The 20938-nt window shown below is 41.1% G+C and overlaps 1 protein-coding gene across 3 annotated transcripts in view; it reads left to right on the top strand.

Moving 5' to 3' along the window:
• The window catches only part of znf423 (zinc finger protein 423), a 419133-nt gene that overhangs the window by 231172 nt on the left and 167023 nt on the right, over nt 1-20938 (top strand). For all 3 annotated transcript variants that reach the window (XM_061917091.1, XM_061917090.1, XM_061917089.1), the window contains exons 12-18: nt 541-1080; nt 1150-1300; nt 4174-4710; nt 4772-4956; nt 6809-7221; nt 9067-9277; nt 17572-17656. In XM_061917091.1, coding sequence (XP_061773075.1) covers nt 541-1080; nt 1150-1300; nt 4174-4710; nt 4772-4956; nt 6809-7221; nt 9067-9277; nt 17572-17656 — 2122 coding nt within the window. The remainder of the gene's footprint in view (nt 1-540; nt 1081-1149; nt 1301-4173; nt 4711-4771; nt 4957-6808; nt 7222-9066; nt 9278-17571; nt 17657-20938) is intronic.

Genomic DNA, 20938 nt, shown 5'->3' with positions numbered 1-20938 from the left:
TTTTGTAAAAACCCGTCACCTTTTTTCAAACATTATCTCCTCTGAGCGCATTTGTTGTGTCTGCTTCAAACTCGCACGGGAGAGAGATTGAACCCTTGTTATTAAAATTTAATAAAATAGTTTTAATAACCGTTCTGGTTTTTATTTTACGAGACTTCAAAGAACCGCTGCGCTGATGCTGCTAAAGAAGCATATATCTCTATTGTTCATTAGTTGTGCTTTGCCCTCGTGTGAAATATTTGTTAAGATTTCTGCCGGCTAACTAACGCTTATCCGGGCTTGGGTCGCGGGGGCAGCAGCCAAAGTCGGTCCCGTCCATTGCTGCTTGCAGCTTTAATTTTACTTGTTTGGGAAAGTCTTGACAAGCCAAAATTTCTTGTTCTATTGGCACATAATTTTGCTTAGTTCAAGTATAATACCCCTCATTTTTGTATTTTTTTTTCTTGTTTTTGAACACTGACTTTTTGCAGCGTGGTACTCATTGTGACAACCCTCCTCCTCCGCTAAACTTCAAACATTCCAATTATTCCCCATGTCCAGGTTTACTCCTGTCCGTACTGCACCAACTCGCCTATCTTCGGCTCCCTCCTCAAGCTCACCAAGCACATCAAGGAGAACCACAAGAACATTCCGTTGGCGAACAACAAAAGACAAGCGAAGGTGGCAGACCTGAGCCCCGCCTCCTCCGACGTGGAGATCTCCTCCCCGAAACGCCACAGGCTGGGAGGTGACTCCACCCCCTCCGTAGGCAGCAACGGGGACTACCCCTGCAACCAGTGCGACCTGCGGTTTTCCAGCTTTGAGGGTTTCCAGGCGCACCTGAAGTCGCACCTGGAGATGCTGCTGAGGCGCCAGTCGTGCCCGCAGTGCAACAAGGAGGACTTCGAATCCCAGGAGGCGTTGCTGCAACACTTGACCGTGCACTACACCACCACGTCCACTCAGTACGTGTGTGAGAGCTGCGATAAGCAGTTCTCCTCGGTGGACGACCTGCAGAAACACCTGCTGGACATGCACACCTTTGTCCTCTACCACTGCACACTCTGCCAGGAAGTCTTTGACTCCAAGGTCTCCATCCAGGTGACTATGAGCTTGTACTTCCACTCCCTGCTCAAGTCAGCTGCGTCATACTTGTGTTTGTTCATGCAGGTCCATCTAGCAGTGAAACACAGCAATGAGAAGAAGCTGTTTCGTTGCACAGCCTGTGCCTGGGACTTCAGGAAGGAAACAGAACTGCAGCTCCATGTAAAGCATAACCACCTGGGCCAGAGGGCAGGCCTCCCTGGAGGGCTTGGAGCAGGTACACTTGCCGGTATTCTACAAAAGCCAAAACCAGTGAAGTTGGCACGTTGTGTAATTGGTAAATAAAAACAGAATTAATGATTTGCAAATCCTTTTCAACTTATATTCAATAGAATAGACTGCAAAGACAATATATTTATTTATTAGGAACTGAGAAAAAATGACAGCAACACATTGCAAAAAAGTTGGCAAAGAGACATTTTTACCACTGTGTTACATGGCCTTTCCTTTTAACAACACTCAGTAAATGTTTGGGAACTGAGGAGACCAATTTTTGAAGCTTTTAAGGTGGAATTCTTTCCCATTCTTGCTTGATGTACAGCTTAATAGGGACCAGCTGTATAGCTCTTGTAAAAAGAGCTCAGCAGCGCTTGCACTTTTTGCATGGGATGAAAAGAGCACATCTCCCTCCCCCCATTCTCACCACATTCTACAGAGGCACTAAAGAGAGCCTGCTGACCAACAGCATCTCTGTCTGGACTGGAGCCTGCAATGCCTCAGACTTAAAGTCTCTCCAGAGAGTGGTGAGGACGGCGGAAAAGATCATCAGGACTCTTCTTCCTTCTATCCAGGAGATCGCAAAAAGCCGCTGCCTGACCAGGGCTCATAAAATCTGCAAAGACTCCTCCCACCCCCACCAAGGACTGTTTTCACTGCTGGACTCTAGAAAGAGGTTCCGCAGCCTCCGAAGCAGAACCTCCAGGTTCTATAACAGCTTCTTCCCTCAGACCGTAAGACTCTTGAACGCATCATAATTAAATTATCCCCTCAACTCCCCCCAAAATGGATTAACTCCCTCGAATAAAAAAGATAATATAACATACATCCATAAACATGGATGCATATGCAAAAGTGCAATGCATTTATCTGTACAGTAATCTATTTATTTATATCTGCACCTTATTGTTTTTTTTATCCTGCACTACCAAGAGCTAATGCAACACAATTTCATTCTTATTTGTACTGTAAAGTTCAAATTTGAATGACAATAAAAAAGGAAGTCTAAGTCTTAAGTTGTTCAACAGTCCAGAGTCTCTGTTGTGGTATTTTAGGCTTCATAATGCACCACACATTTTCAATGGGAGACAGCTCTGGACTACTGGCAGGCCAGTCTAGTACCCACACTCTTTTACTACAAAGCCACGCTGTTGCAACACGTGGCTTGGCATTGTCTTGCTGAAATAAGCAGGGGTGTCCATGAAAAAGACCTTACTTTGATGGCAACATATTTTGCTCCAAATCCTGTATGTACTTGTCATCATGTCATGATCTGTGTTAAAAAAAATGTTTTCTTGTACCAAGCCTGTCATCTCTGCATCTTGGGGTTCGTCACCACCACCTCATGACAGAATACTCCAGCCCTGACTGGAGGGCAAGGCAGGTTTAAATAATGCCTCTGATCAGTGCTCGGGCAGCAGTTGAGCAGGACAACACTAATCAGAGGCAGGTGGAAATAATAAGTAACAATGGTAACTAAAACAAACAAGGGTGCACAAAAAAACAGGAACTAATGGAGTCCAAAACTAACAGAACATAACGAAATATGATCCGGGACATGGATCATGACAAAGCATTAATGGTGCCTTCACAGATGTGTAAGTTACCCATGCCTTGGACACTAATACACTCCAATACCATCACAGATGATGGCTTTTCAACTTTGTGCCTGTAACAGTCCGGATGATTCTTTTCCTCTTTGGTCCAGAGGACACCACGTCCACAGTTTCCGAAAACAATTTGAAATGTGGACCACAGAACACTTATCCACTTTGCATCAGTCCATCTTAGATGAGCTGGGGCCCAGCAAAGCCGACGGCTTTTCTGGGTGTTGTTGATAAATGGTTTTAGCTTTGCATAGTAGAGTTTTAACTTGCACTTAGATGTCGCGACAATCTGTAGTTACTAAGAGTCGTTTTCTGTAGTGTTTCTGAGCCCATGTGATGATATCCTTTACACACCAATGTCGCTTTTTGATGCAGTACCTCCTGAGGGGTCGAAGGTCCATAATATTGCTTACGTGCAATGATTTCTCCAAATTCTCTGAACTTTTTGATGCTATAAAAGACAGTTGATGGTGAAATTACTAAATCCCTTGCAATAGCTCTTTGAGAAATGTTGATCTTAAAGTTTTTGAAAATTTGCTCACCCATTGGTTGACAAAGTGGTGACCCTTGCTCCGTCCTTGTTTTTGAATGACTGAGCATTTCATGGAAGCTGCTCTTATACCCAATCATGGGGCAGTATAGCTTGGTTGGTAGAGCCGCTGTGCCAGCAACTTGAGTGTTGCAGGTTTGATCCCCGCTTCTGCCATCCTAGTCACTGCCGTTGTGTCCTTGGGCAAGACACTTTACCCACCTACTCCCAGTGCCACCCACACTGCTTTAAATGTAACTTAGATATTGGGTTTCACAATGTAAAGCGCTTTGAGTCACTTTGAAAAAAAGCGCTATATAAATATAATTCACTTCACTTCACACCCACTTGTTCCCAATTAGCCTGTTCACCTGTGAGATGTTCCAAATAAGTGTTTGATGAGCATTCCTCAACTTTCTCAGTCTTTTTCGCCACTTGTGCCAGCTTTTTTGAAACATGTTGCAGGACATTAAATTCCAAATGAGCTAATATTTGCAAAAAATAACCAAGTTTTCCAGTTTGAATGTTAAATATCTTGTCTTTGCCGTCCACTCAATTGAATATAAGTTGAAAAGGATTTGCAAATAATTGTATTCTGTTTTTATTTCTGATTTACACAATGTGCCAACTTCACTGGTTTCGGGGTTTGTATATTGAGGCAAAAACCTGAAGATGAAGAAGACTTCGCGGAAGTGATCAAAGGTTCAAAGATGAAGGTTTTAGTTCTTTGTCTGGCAGGTCTCAAGCCCAGGAAGTGCATCTTCTGCGGAGAGACGTTTGGAACGGAGGTGGAGCTCCAGTGTCACATCACCACTCACAGCAAGAAGTTCACATGCCGCTTCTGCGGCAAGACCTTCCACGCCATCTCGCAGCTGGAGAGACACCTCAGGGAGAAGCACTGCATCTTCGACGGTGGCAACGCCAGCGGCAACGGCGGCGGCACGGGTAGCAGCAGTAGCCAGAACGGCACACCCAACGGCCTGACGCAGTCGTCCAAACGAGGCGGGAGCGGCGGCGCAGGTGCAAACGCCACAGAGAGAACCACGGTGGCGGCCGCAGAGCAAGCCGACCTCCAGAACATGTTGCTGAAGAACAGCGTCGGCCAGGCTGGAGACGCAGCCAACAGCCACGAGGCCAGCGGGGGCGAGGAGGAGCTGGACAACTCTGAGCCCATGTACGCCTGCGACATTTGTGGCGCGGCGTACACCATGGAGTCCCTTCTTCAGAACCACCGGCTGCGAGACCACAACATCCGGCCAGGAGACGATGACGCGGGTAACTTGCTCCCCGCTCTTCGTTCTTTCACCTCCTAATAAACCTGTGTTGTTGTTGCAAGGTTCACGGAAAAAGAAGGCAGACTTCATCAAGGGAAACCACAAGTGCAACGTCTGTTCCCGGACTTTCTTCTCTGAGACCGGACTTCGCGAGCACGCTCAGACGCACCGCGGCCCCGCCAAACACTACATGTGTCCGATATGTGGCGAGCGATTCCCTTCCCTGTTAACCCTCACAGAACACAAGGTAATCATGATAATGTTAATAATAATAATAATAATAATACAAACACGTTTCCATATGAGTTGGGAAATTGTGTTAGATGTAAATATAAACAGAATACAATGATTTGCAAATCATTTTCAACCCATATTCAGTTGAATATGCTACAAAGACAACATATTTGATGTTCAAACTCATAAACATTTATTTTTGCAAATAATCATTAACTTTAGAATTTGATGCCAGCAGCACGTGACAAAGAAGTTGGGAAAGGTGGCAATGAATACTAATAAAGTTGAGGAATGCTCATCAAACATTTATTTGGAACATCCCACAGGTGTGCAGGCTAATTGGGAACAGGTGGGTGCCATGATTGGGTATAAAAACAGCTTCCCAAAAAATGCTCAGTCTTTCACAAGAAAGGATGGGGCGAGGTACACCCCTTTGTCCACAACTGCGTGAGCAAATAGTCAAACAGTTTAAGAACAACCTTTCTCAAAGTACAATTGCAAGAAATTTAGGGATTTCAACATCTACGCTCCATAATATCATCAAAAGGTTCAGAGAATCTGGAGAAATCACTCCACGTAAGCGGCATGGCCGGAAACCAACATTGACTGACCGTGACCTTTGATCCTTCTGATGGCACTGTATCAAAAACTGACATCAATCTCTAAAGGATATCACCACATGGGCTCAGGAACACTTCAGAAAACCACTGTCACTAAATACAGTTTGTCGCTACATCTGTGAGTGCAAGTTAAAGCTCCACTATCCAAAGTGAAAGCCATTTATCAACAACATCCAGAAACACAAGCTTCTTTGGGCCCGAGATCATCTAAGATGGACTGATGCAAAGTGGAAAAGTGTTCTTGGAAATATTGTTTTTGGAAATATTCGACATTGTGTCATCCGGTCCAAAGGGGAAGAGAACCATCCAGACTGTTATCTACGCAAAGTTCAAAAGCCAGCATCTGTGATGGTATGGGGGTGCATTAGTGCCCAAGGCATGAGTAACTTACACATCTGTGAAGGCACCATTAATGCTGAAAGGTACATACAGGTTTTGCAACAACATATGCTGCCATCTAAGCGCCGTCTTTTTCATGGACGCCCCTGCTTATTTCAGCAAGACAATACCAAGCCACATTCAGCACGTGTTACAACAGCGTGGCTTCGTAGTAAAAGAATGCGGGTACTTTCCTGGCCCGCCTGCAGTCCAGATCTGTCTCCCAAGGAAAATGTGTGGCTCATTATGAAGCGTAAAATACGACAGCGGAGACCCCAGACTGTTGAACGACTGAAGCGCTACATAAAACAAGAATGGGAAAGAATTCCACTTTCAAAGCTTCAACAACTAGTTTCCTCAGTTCCCAAACGTTTACTGAGTGTTGTTAAAAGAAAAGGTGATGTAACACAGTGGTGAACATGCCCTTTCCTAACTACTTTGGCACGTGTTGCAGACATGAAATTCTAAGTTAATTATTATTTGCAAAAAAAAAAAAAATAGTTTGAGTTTGAACATCAAAAATCTTGTCTTTGTAGCATATTCAATTGAATATGGGTGAAAAAGGATTTGCAAATCATTGTATTCTGTTTATATTTACATCTAACACAATTTCCCAACTCATATGGAAACGGGGTTTTGTATTTCATCATAAAAAGGTCAGTAAATGGTTCTATATATTTGAAAACGCTCTGAAGTGGGAAAGGGGTAGGATTAAATAAGCTTTGCTTCTTCCTACTCCTTTTCGGACATGATGTAAAGTGTAATGATGTGAAACTGTGTGATGTATTTCACTGTACGTGTGTTCGTGTTGGAAATAAACTAAAACAAAAAAGCACATGATCACTTTTCACTCTCTACCTTCCATAGGTGACCCACAGTAAGAGCCTGGACACGGGAACCTGTCGAATCTGTAAGATGCCGCTGCACAGCGAGGAGGAGTTTATAGAACACTGCCAGATGCACCCTGACCTCAGAAACTCCCTCACGGGCTTCCGCTGCGTAGTCTGCATGCAGACCGTCACCTCCACCCTGGAGCTCAAGATCCACGGCACTTTCCACATGCAGAAACTCTCCACCGGTTCCGCCCTTGGAGGAACCGGTGGGGGACTGGGGAACGCAGCGGGAAACGGCTCGGCATCTTCCTCCCCCAACGGGCAGCTGCAGCAGCACAAGTTTTATAAGTGTGCTTTTTGTCTGAAGGAGTTTAAGAACAAAGGGGAGCTGGTGAAGCTGGACGTGAACGGCCTGCCTTATGGCCTCTGTGCCGGCTGCATGAGCAGGTAATGCACTTTAGATGCAGCACAAGACCGCAAAGTGATGCTGCATATGGCTGTTAGATTTTTAAAGTTGCATTAAAATACAGGCTCATACTAGATACAGTAAGATGTCACATGGCTGTATACAGTACATGCATACATATCACTGTGGTACCTCGGTTTTTGTACGCCCCACACTGCAAAAAGTCAGTGTTCATAAACAAGAGTAAAAAATACAAAAATGAAGGGTATTTTATTTGAAGTAAGCAAAATTATCTGCCAATAGAACAAGAGAATTTGGCTTATCAAGAATTTCCAAAACAAGTAATATTAGCTAACATCAATGAACCCCAAAATACTAAAAATAATAAGTACATTCTCACTAATAATGTCATGTCGTGTGGTCACGTTTTGTTTTATGTTCTGTTGGTTTAAGACTCTTTTTTAGCTCCTGTTTACGCTCCATTGTTTTGTCACCATGACGACCGATTATTTCACCTGTACTCATTTGGATTCACGCACCTGATTTGTTTGCGATTCACGCACCTGTGTTTGTCACTATTATTTAAGCTTGTAGTTGCCAGGCAGTCGGCATTTATTCATGTCACGTTTAGCGAGTCTTTTGTTTCATATCCATAGTTTTGCCTTTGTGGTAATTTGTTCTCCGCCTTGTGTGCGCCTTAAGTTTGCACTTTTTTTATAGATAAATTAAAATCAAGCCACACAGTTTTTTTTTTGCCTCACTCTTACTTTTTCTTACTCACATTTTCTCTAACTCTTTGTAACTGTAACTAACCGGCTTTATTTTGCCATTAATTTCTTCCCACATCGTTATCGTTTTACGTTTTTGAAGTTTATGTAACAAGGTTTTCCAAAATAAATCCACTCAAGTTATGGAAAAAAAGGCCAACATGGCACTGCCATATTTATTATTGAAGTCATAAAGTGCTTTTTTTTTTAACATGCCTCAAAACAGCAGCTTGAAATTTGGGACATGCTCTCCCTGAGAGAGCATGAGGAGGTTAAGGTCTGCGAGTTGAAGGCTGTGTGTGGGGGGGGGGAGTAGCAGGGGGAGGGTGTATATTGTAGCATCCCGGAAGAGTTATTGCTGCTAAGGGTTCAGGGTATTTGTTCTGTTGTGTTTATGTTGTGTTACGGTGCGGATGTTCTCCCAAAATGTGTTTGTCATTCTTGTTTGGTGTGGGTTCACAGTGTGACGCATAATTGTAACAGTGTCAAAGTTGTAAATACGGCCATCCTCAGTGTAACCTGTATGGCTGTTGACCAAATATGATTTGCATTCGCTTGTGTGTGTGAAAAGCCGTAGATAAGTTTATTGGTTTATTGGCGCTATGTACTTCTCCCTACGTCCGTGTACACAGCGGCATTTTAAAAAGTCATACATTTTACTTTTTGAAACTGATACAGATAATTTTGAAACCGATACTGATCATTTCCGATATTACATTTTTAGAGCACTTATCTCTACTTGTGAGTGTTGATGACACTGCTTTGCAACAGTTGATATTCTAGTTTCAAGCATGTTTTACTCAATATAGGTCATCAAATCTCAGCAACAAGCTGTAATATCTTACTGAGATCATTTAGGACCCAAACCCTTAAAACAAGTAAAACACACTGACATAAAATCTGCTTAGTGAGAAGAAATTATCTTATCAGACAGAAAATAAGCAAATATCGCCCTTATTTGAGATATTTATTCTTACTTAACATTTCAGATTTTGCAGTGCATGGTAGACCGTAGTACAGAAACCGAGGTACCACTCTGTTTGCTATGATCTTTGAGTTTTTACCCCCCTTCCCCAAGGTTTGTGTTTATTAAACTCTTTTAATATTGACTACCATCAGGGGCACTAACGGCCACAGCCCCAACCAAGGAGGGGCTCTCACACCAGGGGACGCCCAGGGGGAGAAGCCTGTGTCCGGGCTGAGGTGTCCTGAGTGTGGGGTGAAGTTCGAAAGCGTGGAGGACCTGGAGAGTCACGTCCAGACCGATCACCCCGATGTCAGCCCTGAAAGCTCAGCCGGGAAAAAGGCCGAGGCCTCACCCGCTCCTAAGGTGAGGAAAAAGATGGCCGAGTGTTGGTCTTGGTCAACGTTCCCTCTAAGGTGCAATCGCACACTTGTCGAGACCCTTTAAAAGGGAACATTATCACAATTTCAAAAAACATCAGTTCCCAGTGGCTTATTCTATTTTTCGAAGTTTTTTTCAAAATGTTACCCATCATGGAATATCCTGAAAAAAGGCTTTAAAGTGCCTGATTTTCGCTATCTGTGTATCCACCCATCCATTTTCCTGTGACGTCACTGCGTGATGCCAATACAAACAAACATGGCAGATAGAACAGAAAGGTATAGCGACATTAGCTCGAATTCAGACTCGGATTTCAGCGGCTTAAGCGATTCAACAGATCACGCATGTATTGAAACGGATGGTTGGAGTGTGGAGGCAGATAGCGAAAACGAAATTGAAGAAGAAACTGAAGCTATTGAGCCATATCACTACAGACGAAGGCAACGAGGACGAATTCGGCGATCATCTTCCAACCAACGATTGCATCTTTTGACCACTGGTGCAACTTCAATCCGTCGATTAGTATGTGTTTGTTTGGCATTAAATGTGGGTGGAGGGAAAGACTGGATGCAAATATGGCTACTAGAGATGCGTGGTTTGCGGTCTCATTATCCGCGGGTCGGGCGGGTGACATGACGAATAAATAGATTTTAAATAGATTCGGGCGGGTGGCGGTTGAACCATTCGGAAATGTTTAATATACATCGTTAAGGGATCGGCGACCTTTACCACTCAGAGTAATTTTGACCCGTGTCACAAGGTAAGGGAGACAATAGGAGCCGCAAACATTCTCGCGGAAATCTGCTGGTGGCCACCCAGTTAACGAGATAAAGGCAGTGCTTTGAAGCCATTGCCTTTGACGCCTCCTACAACACGTGATATCTGCTTACCAGTCCAGCAACATGTTGTATGTGGATTACGCAGATAGACACACACGATTGCAATCCATACTGGGTGACACAGAGTACACTGATGGTTGTGATATAAACAATTTTAACAATCTTAGTAATATGCGCCACGCTGTGAAGCCACACCAAACAAGATTGACAAACACATTTCGTGAGAACATCCTCACAGTAACACAACATAAACGCAACATAACAATTACCTAGAATCCTTTGCATCCATGATTATTCCTGACTATATTATACACCCTGCTAACACCAGCTGTTGCCGTATCCGTAATATGCCAACAGGGAGAAGTTTGTATTTACACGAAGAGTCTTGACCTCCGCCGAATCCCTGAGGTCGACTCACCGAACCCCTAGGGTTCGATCGAACCCTGGTTAAGAACCACAGCTCTAACCCTAACCCTAATTAAATATCGCTAAATTAAGTCTTTGTTACTTAGAATATCTTCCCCTAGTGCCCAAAAACCTCTAAATCAGGGGAGTCAAACTCAAATACAGAGTGGGCCAAAATTTAAAACTTAACAAAGCCGCGGGCCAAGGTTGAACAAATTAACCTTTTAATAGGGACCCAAACAAGTTTTGCAAAGAATATTGAACAACCAAGGCTTAAAGAGGGCAGCACGGTGGTACAGGGGTTAGTGCATCTGCCTCACAATACGAAGGTCCTGAGTAATCCAGGGTTCAATCCCGGGCTCGGGATCTTTCTGTGTGGAGTTTGCATGTTCTCCCCGGGACTGCATGGGTTCCCTCCGGGTACTCCGGCTTCCTCCCATGGAACAGGCAGAGCTTATATAACGTAATAGTGCAAAATCAACTTTCAAAAAACAAACGAAAAAACATCAGTGGCCTATTAAATAAAATGTAATTTAAAAAATGAATGCCTCTTTTCTATTCACAGCCTTCTGGGGTAAATATCAACATTAACTTTTTCCACAGGCTAATAAATTTGAAAATAAAATACAAATTAGGTGGGCGGGGTTTGGTGGTAGCGGGGGGTGTATATTGTAGCATTCCGGAAGAGTTAGTGCTGCAAGGGCTCCTGGGTATTTGTTCTGTTGTGTTTATGTTGTGTTACGGTTCTCCCGAAATGTGTTTTGTCATTCTTGTTTGGTGTGGGTTCACGGTGTGGCGCATATTTGCTACAATGTTAAAGTTGTTTATACGGCCACCCTCAATGTGACCTGTGTGGCTGTTGACCAAATATGTGTGTGTGAAGGCCGCATATATTACGTGGCTTGGCCAGCACGCTGTTTATATGGAGGAACAAAGGACGTGACGGCATGTTGTAGAGGATGCTAAAGGCAGTGCCTTTAAGGCACGCTCCCTATATTGTTGTCTGGGTGGAAATCGGGAGAATGGTTGCCCAGGGTGATTGTAGGGAAGGGCACTAAACTTTGGCAGTCTCCCGGGAAAATCGGGAGGGTTGGCAAGTATGAGTATTAGCGGTGAATGTGGTGTTACCGGCGGGCCAGGTCAAATGTTAATTTGATATTGCCTCAAGGGCCAATTGAAATTAAACGGCGGGCCACATTTGGCCCGCGGGCCAGAGTTTGACACCCATGCTCTAAATTAAGTCTTTGTTACTTATGATATGTTCTCCATACTAAAGTGTTACCAAAAACAAATAACTTTTTCTTGAATTTGAAAAAAAAACATTTTACTTTTCAGTAAGAAGGGTTAGATGAATGCGAATATGAAACTAAGGTGGCTCGGTACCTCCAACAAGGTTAAGAACCACTGCCCCAATCAGATATGTGCTTTTTATCCTGTCATTTATTAAAGATTGTTCATTTATTAATGTTAATCCTGAAATGCTGTTAACAGATTACAGAAAAGCTAATAGAAATGTTGATTTTACAGACAGAAAGTACACTTTATCCCATGCTTACATCTCATTGTGCAACAGGTGAATGTTTAAAGGGAAGTAAAAGTGATTTCTGAAAGGGGTATACAATCTTTCCAACAAATAACTCCAACCTAGGGATAAAACACTATAGTTGATTAAAAAAAAAAACTCTATTTAAGTAGGCTAAATCCCTTATATTAGACAGTGAAGTGTTGCAAGTCTTGTCTTAAGACCCACTTTTATTCTCTGGCTTTTAACACTACTTGAGTTGTGTTAAGTTAAAGTTAAAGTAGTAATAATTGTCACACACACACACGAGGTGTGAGGAAATTATTCTCTTCATTTGACCCATCACCCTTAATCACCCCCTGGGAGGTGAGGGGAGCAGTGAGCAGCAGCTGTGGCCACGCCCAGGAATCACTTTTGGTGATTTTACCCCAAATTCTAGCCCTTGATGCTGAGTGCCAAGCAGGGAGGTATTGGTTCCCATTTTTATAGTCTTCGGTTGCAATCTGCGCTTTTGCATGATATTTTAGTGACTAGTGTTGTCCTGATACCAATGTTATTTTGATAATTTTTGATATTTTTCTAATAAAGTGGACCAGAAAAAATTGCGTTATTGGCTTTATTTTAACAAAAAATCTTAGGGTGTGGTGGACCAGTACTTTTAAGTGGCGGTGTGGTACCCCTCTAGTATCGCGGTACTATAGTAATGGAATAGAAAGTACTTTATTGATCCCTGGGGGAAATTCAGCACCACAGTTCGCTCACATTAGACAATAATAATAATAAATAATATATAACATATATTATATATAATATATGAATACTATAAATATATTCTACATTTAAGTGCAGTCAAGGAACATATGCATTATATAGTCTGAAGGCTGTCGGTATGAAGGACCTCCTGTGTGGTTCCGTGTTACATTTAGGGAGTCTGAGCCTTCCACTGAACGTGCTCATTCTCTCCACAAGGTCCGAGTGTAGTGGCTGGGAGGTGTTGTCCATAATGGCTAGGAGTTTTGCTAGACTTCTCCTCTCTGACACCACCGCCAGAGAGTCCAGCTCCACTCCCACCACATTACTGACCTTCTCTACCAACTTGTCCAGTCTGTTTGCGTCCCTCACTCTCAGCCCGCTGCCCCAGCAAGCCTACCTGTATACCGTACAACCCTGCTAGTTACTATGGTAATCTACGTCACCAAGCAGTTTCCACAGAGTGTTTCCAGAGCGGCCAGCCTGAAATGTGCTTGTCAGGGACAGCCTTTTAAGGAGATTTTTACAAGAAAGTTCTAAAGTTGTGATTTATCAGATTGTAGATGTTTTTTTGTTTTTTTACCCTTCGCGTTTGTTGCATTTTTATTGCATTTGGCTTGATTGTAAAATATGTCGATTGAGAGAGGGTGTGACGTTCTCAATATTCAGGGTTTTATGCTTCATAGAAAAAATAAAAATTCCATTCCGTTTTTAAAGCGGTCTGTCATAGCATTTTTAGCATTCAATCAGACTTTTTTATGAGGTTTTGTATTGGTTTTCATAAAAATCGATATACCGGCTCCCAGACATTTTTTTCTCTAAATTTGGCCCCGAGTCAAAATAATTGCCCAGTCCTGAATTAGAGGGAACATTGGTCACAGTTAAAGCTCGTGTGAAAACGTACAAGTTAAAAATTCAAACATTTGTGTTCTTTTTGGTGCTGTGGCACGCTGTGTGTTATAGATCAGTGGTTCTCAAATGGGGGTACTTGAAGGTATGCCAAGGGGTATGTGAGATTTTTTTTAAATATTCTAAAAGTAGCAACAATTGAAAAATCCTTTATGAATGTAAGAAATGCAACAATGGAATATTCAGTGTTGACAGCTAGATTTTTTGTGGACATGTTCCATAAATATTGATGTTGAAGATTTCATTTTTTGTGAATAAATGTTTAGAATGAAGTTGATGAATCCAGATGGATCTCTATTACAATCCCCAAAGAGGGCACTTTAAGTTGATGATTACTTCTATGTGTAGAAATCTTTATTTATAATTGAATCACTTGTTTATTTTTCAACAAGTTTTTAGTCATTTTTATATCTTTTTTTCCAAATAGTTCAAGAAAGACCACTACAAATGAGCAATATTTTGCACTGTTATACAATTGAATAAATCAGAAACTGATGACATAGTGCTGTATTTTACTTCTTTATCTCTTTTTTTTTCAACCAAAAATGCTTTGCTCTGATTAGGGGGTACTTGAATTAAAAAAATGTTCACAAGGGGTACATCACTGAAAAAAGGTTGAGAACCACTGCTGTAGTTGATATTGACTGTCGGGCTCTGTGGGAGCTGCTGCATGGATTTTGGAGTGGGTGTGTTTTCAGGGACCCTTTTGTCTGACACGCACCTTTTTTCTACATCGCCTGACAGCACAGAGACGACCAACTAGGATTTGTGTTTGTGTGCGTGTGCGCGTGTGTGTGTGCATGCAAGTCTATCAAGGTGCAAGAGGGAAAGAGACAGTGGTGTTTGGGCCGTTGTGTATTTGTGTTTGTGCTTGAGTGATCACAGTGTGCAATGAATGAATAATCGGATCCTTTGCTTCCTCACCGTCTTTGTTCCTGTCACTTTTTATGTAGATTTATGAATCTGTTAGTTGACTGGCTGTTTCACATTCTTTGCTTTAACACAGGCCTGGGCAATTATTTTGACTCGGGGGGGCAAATTTAGAGAAAGAAATGTGTCTGGGGGCCGTTATGTCTATTTTTAGGAAAACTAATACAAAACCTCACAATAATGTGTGATTGAATGCTAAAAACGTTATGACAGAGCGCCTTAAAAAACGGAATGGATTTTTTTTTCTATGAAGGATAAAACCCTGAATATTGAGAACATAGGACCCTTACACCCCCTCTCAATTTACATATTTTACAATCAAGCCAAATGCAACAAATATGTAACATCCATCCATCCATTTTTCTACCGCTTACCGTATTCCATTGAATTGCCGCCGGGGCGCTAATTATTTTAAAACCTCTTCTCACTCTGGCGCTTACCAAATTTTGTCCACCTGTCTCTGGTGGACAAAATGCCCGCTCACCTGCTTTCCGAGCACTAATCAGAGGCAGTATTTAAGCTCGTCTTTGCCAGTCAGTCGCCCTGTGCTGACTTGTTTCATGCCTTGCCATAGTTTCATGCTTCATGTCATGCCAAGTAAGTTTTGTTTGATTTATGTTCTTAGTCTGTTTATGCGTTAGCTTTGTTCCTTAGCCCAAGTTGTGCCTCCGCTGTGAGCGATTTTTGTTTGTATATTTTTTTAGTTAAAATTGAATCATGTTTTTACCTAAATGCCATGTCCCGAGTAGTCCGTCTGCCTTTCTGGGAGAACGACCCCGCAGCAAGCTGCGACCCCCCCCATGGTGACATAAAATACTTTTTACCATTAATGCGACTTCTTGAACAGGTGCGGTAGAAAACGGATGGATGGATTTAAATGCATGAGAATGTTTTATATTTTGCACGTTATTTTTAGCACTGTGATTACCAGCGAAATGATTTATAATTATCGCGTTAAGCAATGTAAGCTAAGATTTATCTGAGAGCCAGATGCAGTCATCAAAAGAGCCACATCTGGCTCTAGAGCCATAGGTTCCCTACCCCTGTTCTATATGTTATAGTTATTTGAATGACTCTTACCATAATATGTTAGGTTAACATAGCAGTTGGTTATTTATGCCTCATATAACATACACTTATTCAGCCTGTTGTTCACTATTCTTTATTTATTTTAAATTGCCTTTCAAATGTCTATTCTTGGTGTTGGGTTTTATCTAATAAATTTCCCCAAAAAATGCGACTTATACTCCAGTGCGACGTATATATATGTTTTTTTTCCTTCTTCATTATGCATTTTGGCAGGTGCGACTTATAATCCGAAAAATACGGGAGTAGGGTTGTACGGTATACGAGTATTAGTATAGTACCGCGATACTACCGTGGTACCATACCACCTCTGAAAAGTACCGGTCCGCCGAGCCCTAAGATCTGTTGTTAAAATAAAGACAATAATGCATTTTTTTCTGGTCCCCTTTGTTTTGAAAAGTATTGAGAAGTATCAAAATAATATTGGTATCAGGACAACACTAGTCACTAATCTGCAAAAGCGCATATTCCAACCTTTGAAATACTTGGTGTAGTTGAAGACTTACGGGTATTAGAAAACATGACTGCACATCATAATGCTATCTACACTTTCCATCTTAAAGATCTAAAAAAAAATATTTGTGAATTTCCGGCGGGCCAGATTGAGAAGCTTAACAGGCCGCATGTGGCCGCCAGGCCTTAATTTGCACAAGTCTGCTTTGCCCTGTAATATCTGGATATCTGTATATTTCGGACTATAAGGTGCCCTCTTTTCTCAAAAATAGAAAGTGTGCCCTATAACCTATAATGTACGGAATAATTCTGGTTGTGCTTACCGACCTCAAAGCTCTTTTATTTGGTACATAGTGTAATGATAAGTGTGACCAGTAGATGGCTGTCACACATAAGAGATGTCTGTAGACTGCACTAAATGGTAAATGGGTTATACTTGTATAGCGCTTTTCTACCTTCAAGGTACTCAAAGGGCTTTGACACTACTTCCACATTCACCCATTCACACACACATTCACACACTGATGGCGGGAGCTGCCATACAAGGCGCTAACCAGTGCCCATCAGGAGCAAGGGTGAAGTGTCTTGCTCAAGGACACAACGGCCGTGACTAAGATGATAGAAGGTGGGGATTGAACCAGGAACCCTCTCAGGTTGCTGGCACAGCCGCCCTCACAACTGCGCACTATGACTCAAGTAAAAAAAACAACAACAAAAAACAGCAAAATGTTATACTACTGTCAGAAAGCGGCTTGAAGATGATTTGTAAAACATTTATGCAACATTTTGACCAAAAAACTACCGTCACATGTTATGTAGACCACAATAAAAAAATCATAATAGGACCTCTTTAATGTGCCTTAAAATCTGGTGCGCCCTTTGTATGAAAATCGACCTGAATAGACCCGCTCATGGGCAGTGTGCCTTATAAACCGGTGCGCCCTATGGTCCGGAAAATACGGTACATTCTATCATTCATACCATGACAATCGTGTTCCCATGATTAGTTTTTACTAATTGGTTTTTATCTAGTCTGCACTTTGTGTTGTTATTATTATTATTATTATTGGCTTTTATCTAGTTTGCACTTTGTATTATTTCTATTGTCATTATTATCGACTCATTTTTGCCTTATTTTTATTTTCCTATTTAAATAATGTTGGATCTGTTGTTGTTGTTGTTGTTGGGGACAAGTGTTGTAAATAAGCTTTGGCTACAAACACTCTGATGCATACATTGGATAACTGTTTCAGATGTCTATGTGTTTCATATATGTCCCTATTTCAAATAAACCTTAATAACAATAATAAAAACATTTATTACTGGATCTTTTTTGGAACAATTAACCTCAACTCACCTTGCAACTTTGTTTCTGTCTTTCCCAGAAAAAGACCTACCAGTGTATTAAGTGCCAAATGACGTTTGAGACCGAGCGGGAGATCCAGATTCATGTTGCAAACCACATGATCGGTGAGTGAGCCGCAGCTACTTTCTCTCTCAGTCAGGGTTATTTTGAGTTTGTGCACTTGCACGCCTGCGAGTGTCATTTCAGTCTTTATCCAATGACCGTGAAATGTATCTCATCCTGTTTTTGGTCTAAAATTGTTACACTATCGCCACTTTGCAACCACCAACTCATACTGCAGCCACACACACACACACACACACACACACACACACACACACACACACACACACACACACACGCCTCACAGCTCACTGCTTCAGTGTCAAACAATGCATCAAGTGCGTTGAGCTCATGCTCTTTAAATATTATCTCCTGTGTTCTTATGCATGTTACTAGAAAAACAGCGCTATGGTGTAGTGTTTTCCATACAGTATATATATATATATATATATATATATATATATATATATATATATATATATATATATATATATATATATTGTATATATATATATACTGTATATATATGTATATATATGTATATATATATATATATATATACTGTATATATACATACTGTATATATGTAAGTATGTATGTATGTAAATATGTATATATGTGTTTGTGTATGTATGTATGTGTGTGTATGTACATGTATGTATATGTGTGTGTGTGTGTGTGTGTGTGTGTGTGTGTATATATATATATATATATATATATATTAATGTGTATATATATGTGTGTATATATGTAAATATGTGTGTATATATGTGTATGTATACATAGTGTGTGTATATATATATATTGGCTATATATATATATATATATATATATATATATATATATATATATATATATACATATATATATATATATATATATATATATATATTGGCGTTATTGGCTTTATTTTAACAAAATATCCTAGGGTGTGGCGGACCGGTACTTTTCAGAGGCGGTATGGTACCGGAGTACCATACTAATACCCGTATACCATCAGAGGTGGGTAGTAACGCGCTACATTTACTCCGTTACATCCACTTGAGTAACTTTGGGGATAAATTGTACTTCTAAGAGTAGTTTTAATGCAACATACTTTTACTTTTACTTGTGTATATTTATAGAGAAGAAATGCTACTTTTACTCCGCTCCATTTATCTACATTCAGCTCGCTACTGATTTTTATCGATCTGTTAATGCACGCTTTGTTTGTTTTGGTTTGTCAGACAGACCTTCAAAGTAGGATCCATCACATGCCTGCGTTTCACCAATCAAATGCAGTCACTGGTGACCTTTGACTCTGTTTCACCAATCAAATGCAGTCACTGGTGACGTTTGACTCCGTTTCACCAATCAAATGCAGTCACTGGTGACGTTTGACTCCGTTTCACCAATCAAATGCAGTCACTGGTGACGTTTGACTGCGTTTCACCAATCAAACAGAGCCAGGCGGTCACATGATTAATTGCACACTTTTAAAAAAAAAAATTATAAACCTATATTTATCAATTTCAACATTTACAAACAGTTGAAAATAATTATTAAAGTACAACAACAGTATAAAAACCGTACAAAACAGCGCCAGGGGGTTGTCAATTCAAAGTAACTGAAATAGAATGCAAAAAAAATATATATATAAAATAAACAAAGTGCAAAGTCATAGGCTCACTCAATCTCCGTAAATAACTTAAATTTGGAACACAGCATCATCGTTTTCACAGCTTTTTGGTTGTTAGAGGTAGAGTGTTTTAATGTAGAGTTCTAAATCTTCTGTAAAGGCACAAAAAACAGGTCGGGTATTGAGAAACTTACATTTATGAATATAAAACTTAGCCAATAGTATAATGTGGTTGCAAAGGTAAAATTAATTTTCAATTTTTTTTTCAATACTGTGTAAAACCAAATATATATTATTTAATGTATATTATTGTTTTAGTTGCTTAAGAGATATTCCTGGCTCTGAATTTGTTCATTGCTATTTTTATGTTTTTGTGCATTACTTATTGCCTTCATCATTCAAAGAACAGGTTACTCATCAGTTTTTCAGTACTTGAGTAGTTTTTTCACAATCTACTTTTTACTTTTACTCAAGTAAATATTTGGGTGACTACTCCTTACTTTTACTTGAGTAATACATCTCTAAAGTAACAGTACTCTTTCTTGAGTACAATTTCTGGCTACTCTACCCACCTCTGCCAATATGTTTGTCACTCAGCAAACACTTTCCCTTCTCTTACCATTCTGTGCACTTTCCTGCTGTTTCCTGTTTGATCCACTTTCATCCAAAAAACAAAAAACCCTCATCCCTAAACGCACACACACAGTGGTTTTGGGTTAATTAACATGCTAATTGCGTGAAAGCCCAGCACAGAGTAATTATGAAATTAAGGCAGATTATTTTTGAAAGCCTGCCCACGTCCATTATTACATTCCATAGAAGATCAAAAGATGTTCGTATTATTTCACTTTCCTCTTCTTGACTCTCGTGGTTCTCACTCACATCAATACAAGGGCAGTATAAGGAACTACATCATTGTCCGTCTAAGCCAGGGGTCGGCAACTTGCGGCTCTTTGATCACTCTGATGTGGCTCAGTTACATTATTGCCCCCCCCATCCCCCAAGATATCACTCGGAGTGAACATTCTCCCATATTCACCCGGGCTAAATCATTGAGGGCGTGCCCTGTTGGCAATGCCTTTAATGTCCTCTAAAACATGTCGTCACGCTCGATGTTGCACCATACTACAGTAGCTGTGTGCCGGCCGGTCACATGTAGTATGCAGCCTCTGTTAACACACGAAAGTGACTGCAAGGCATACATGGTCAACAGCAGTACAGTTTACACTGAGGGTTGAGATATAAACAACTTTAACACTCTTACTAATATGCGACACACTGTGAACCCACAGCAAACAAGAATGACAAACACATTTCGGGAGACCATCCGCACTGTAACACAACAGAACAAATACCCAGAATCCCATGCATCCCTAACTACTCCGGGCTACATTATACACCCACGCTACCACCAAACCCCGCCCCCACCCCTTCTGTGCGTCGGTTGAGGTGGGCGGGGTTTGGTGGTAGCGGGGGTGTATAATGTAGCCTGGAATAGTTAGGGATGCATGGGACTCTGGGTATTTGTTCTGTTGTGTTTATCTTGTGTTACAGTGCGGATGTTTTCCCGAAATGTGTTTGGCATTCTTGTTTGGTGTGGGTTCACAGTGTGGCACATATTAGTAAGAGTGTTAAAATTGTTTATATCTCAACCCTCAGTGCAACCTGTATGGCTGTTGAACAAGAATGCCTTCCAGTCGTCAATGTGAGTATGCAGAAGTTACAC

This window comes from Nerophis ophidion, linkage group LG12, assembly GCF_033978795.1.
Source record: "Nerophis ophidion isolate RoL-2023_Sa linkage group LG12, RoL_Noph_v1.0, whole genome shotgun sequence".
In the NCBI taxonomy this organism is placed as follows: domain Eukaryota; kingdom Metazoa; phylum Chordata; class Actinopteri; order Syngnathiformes; family Syngnathidae; genus Nerophis; species Nerophis ophidion.
This window is presented reverse-complemented; position numbering and strand designations above follow the sequence as displayed.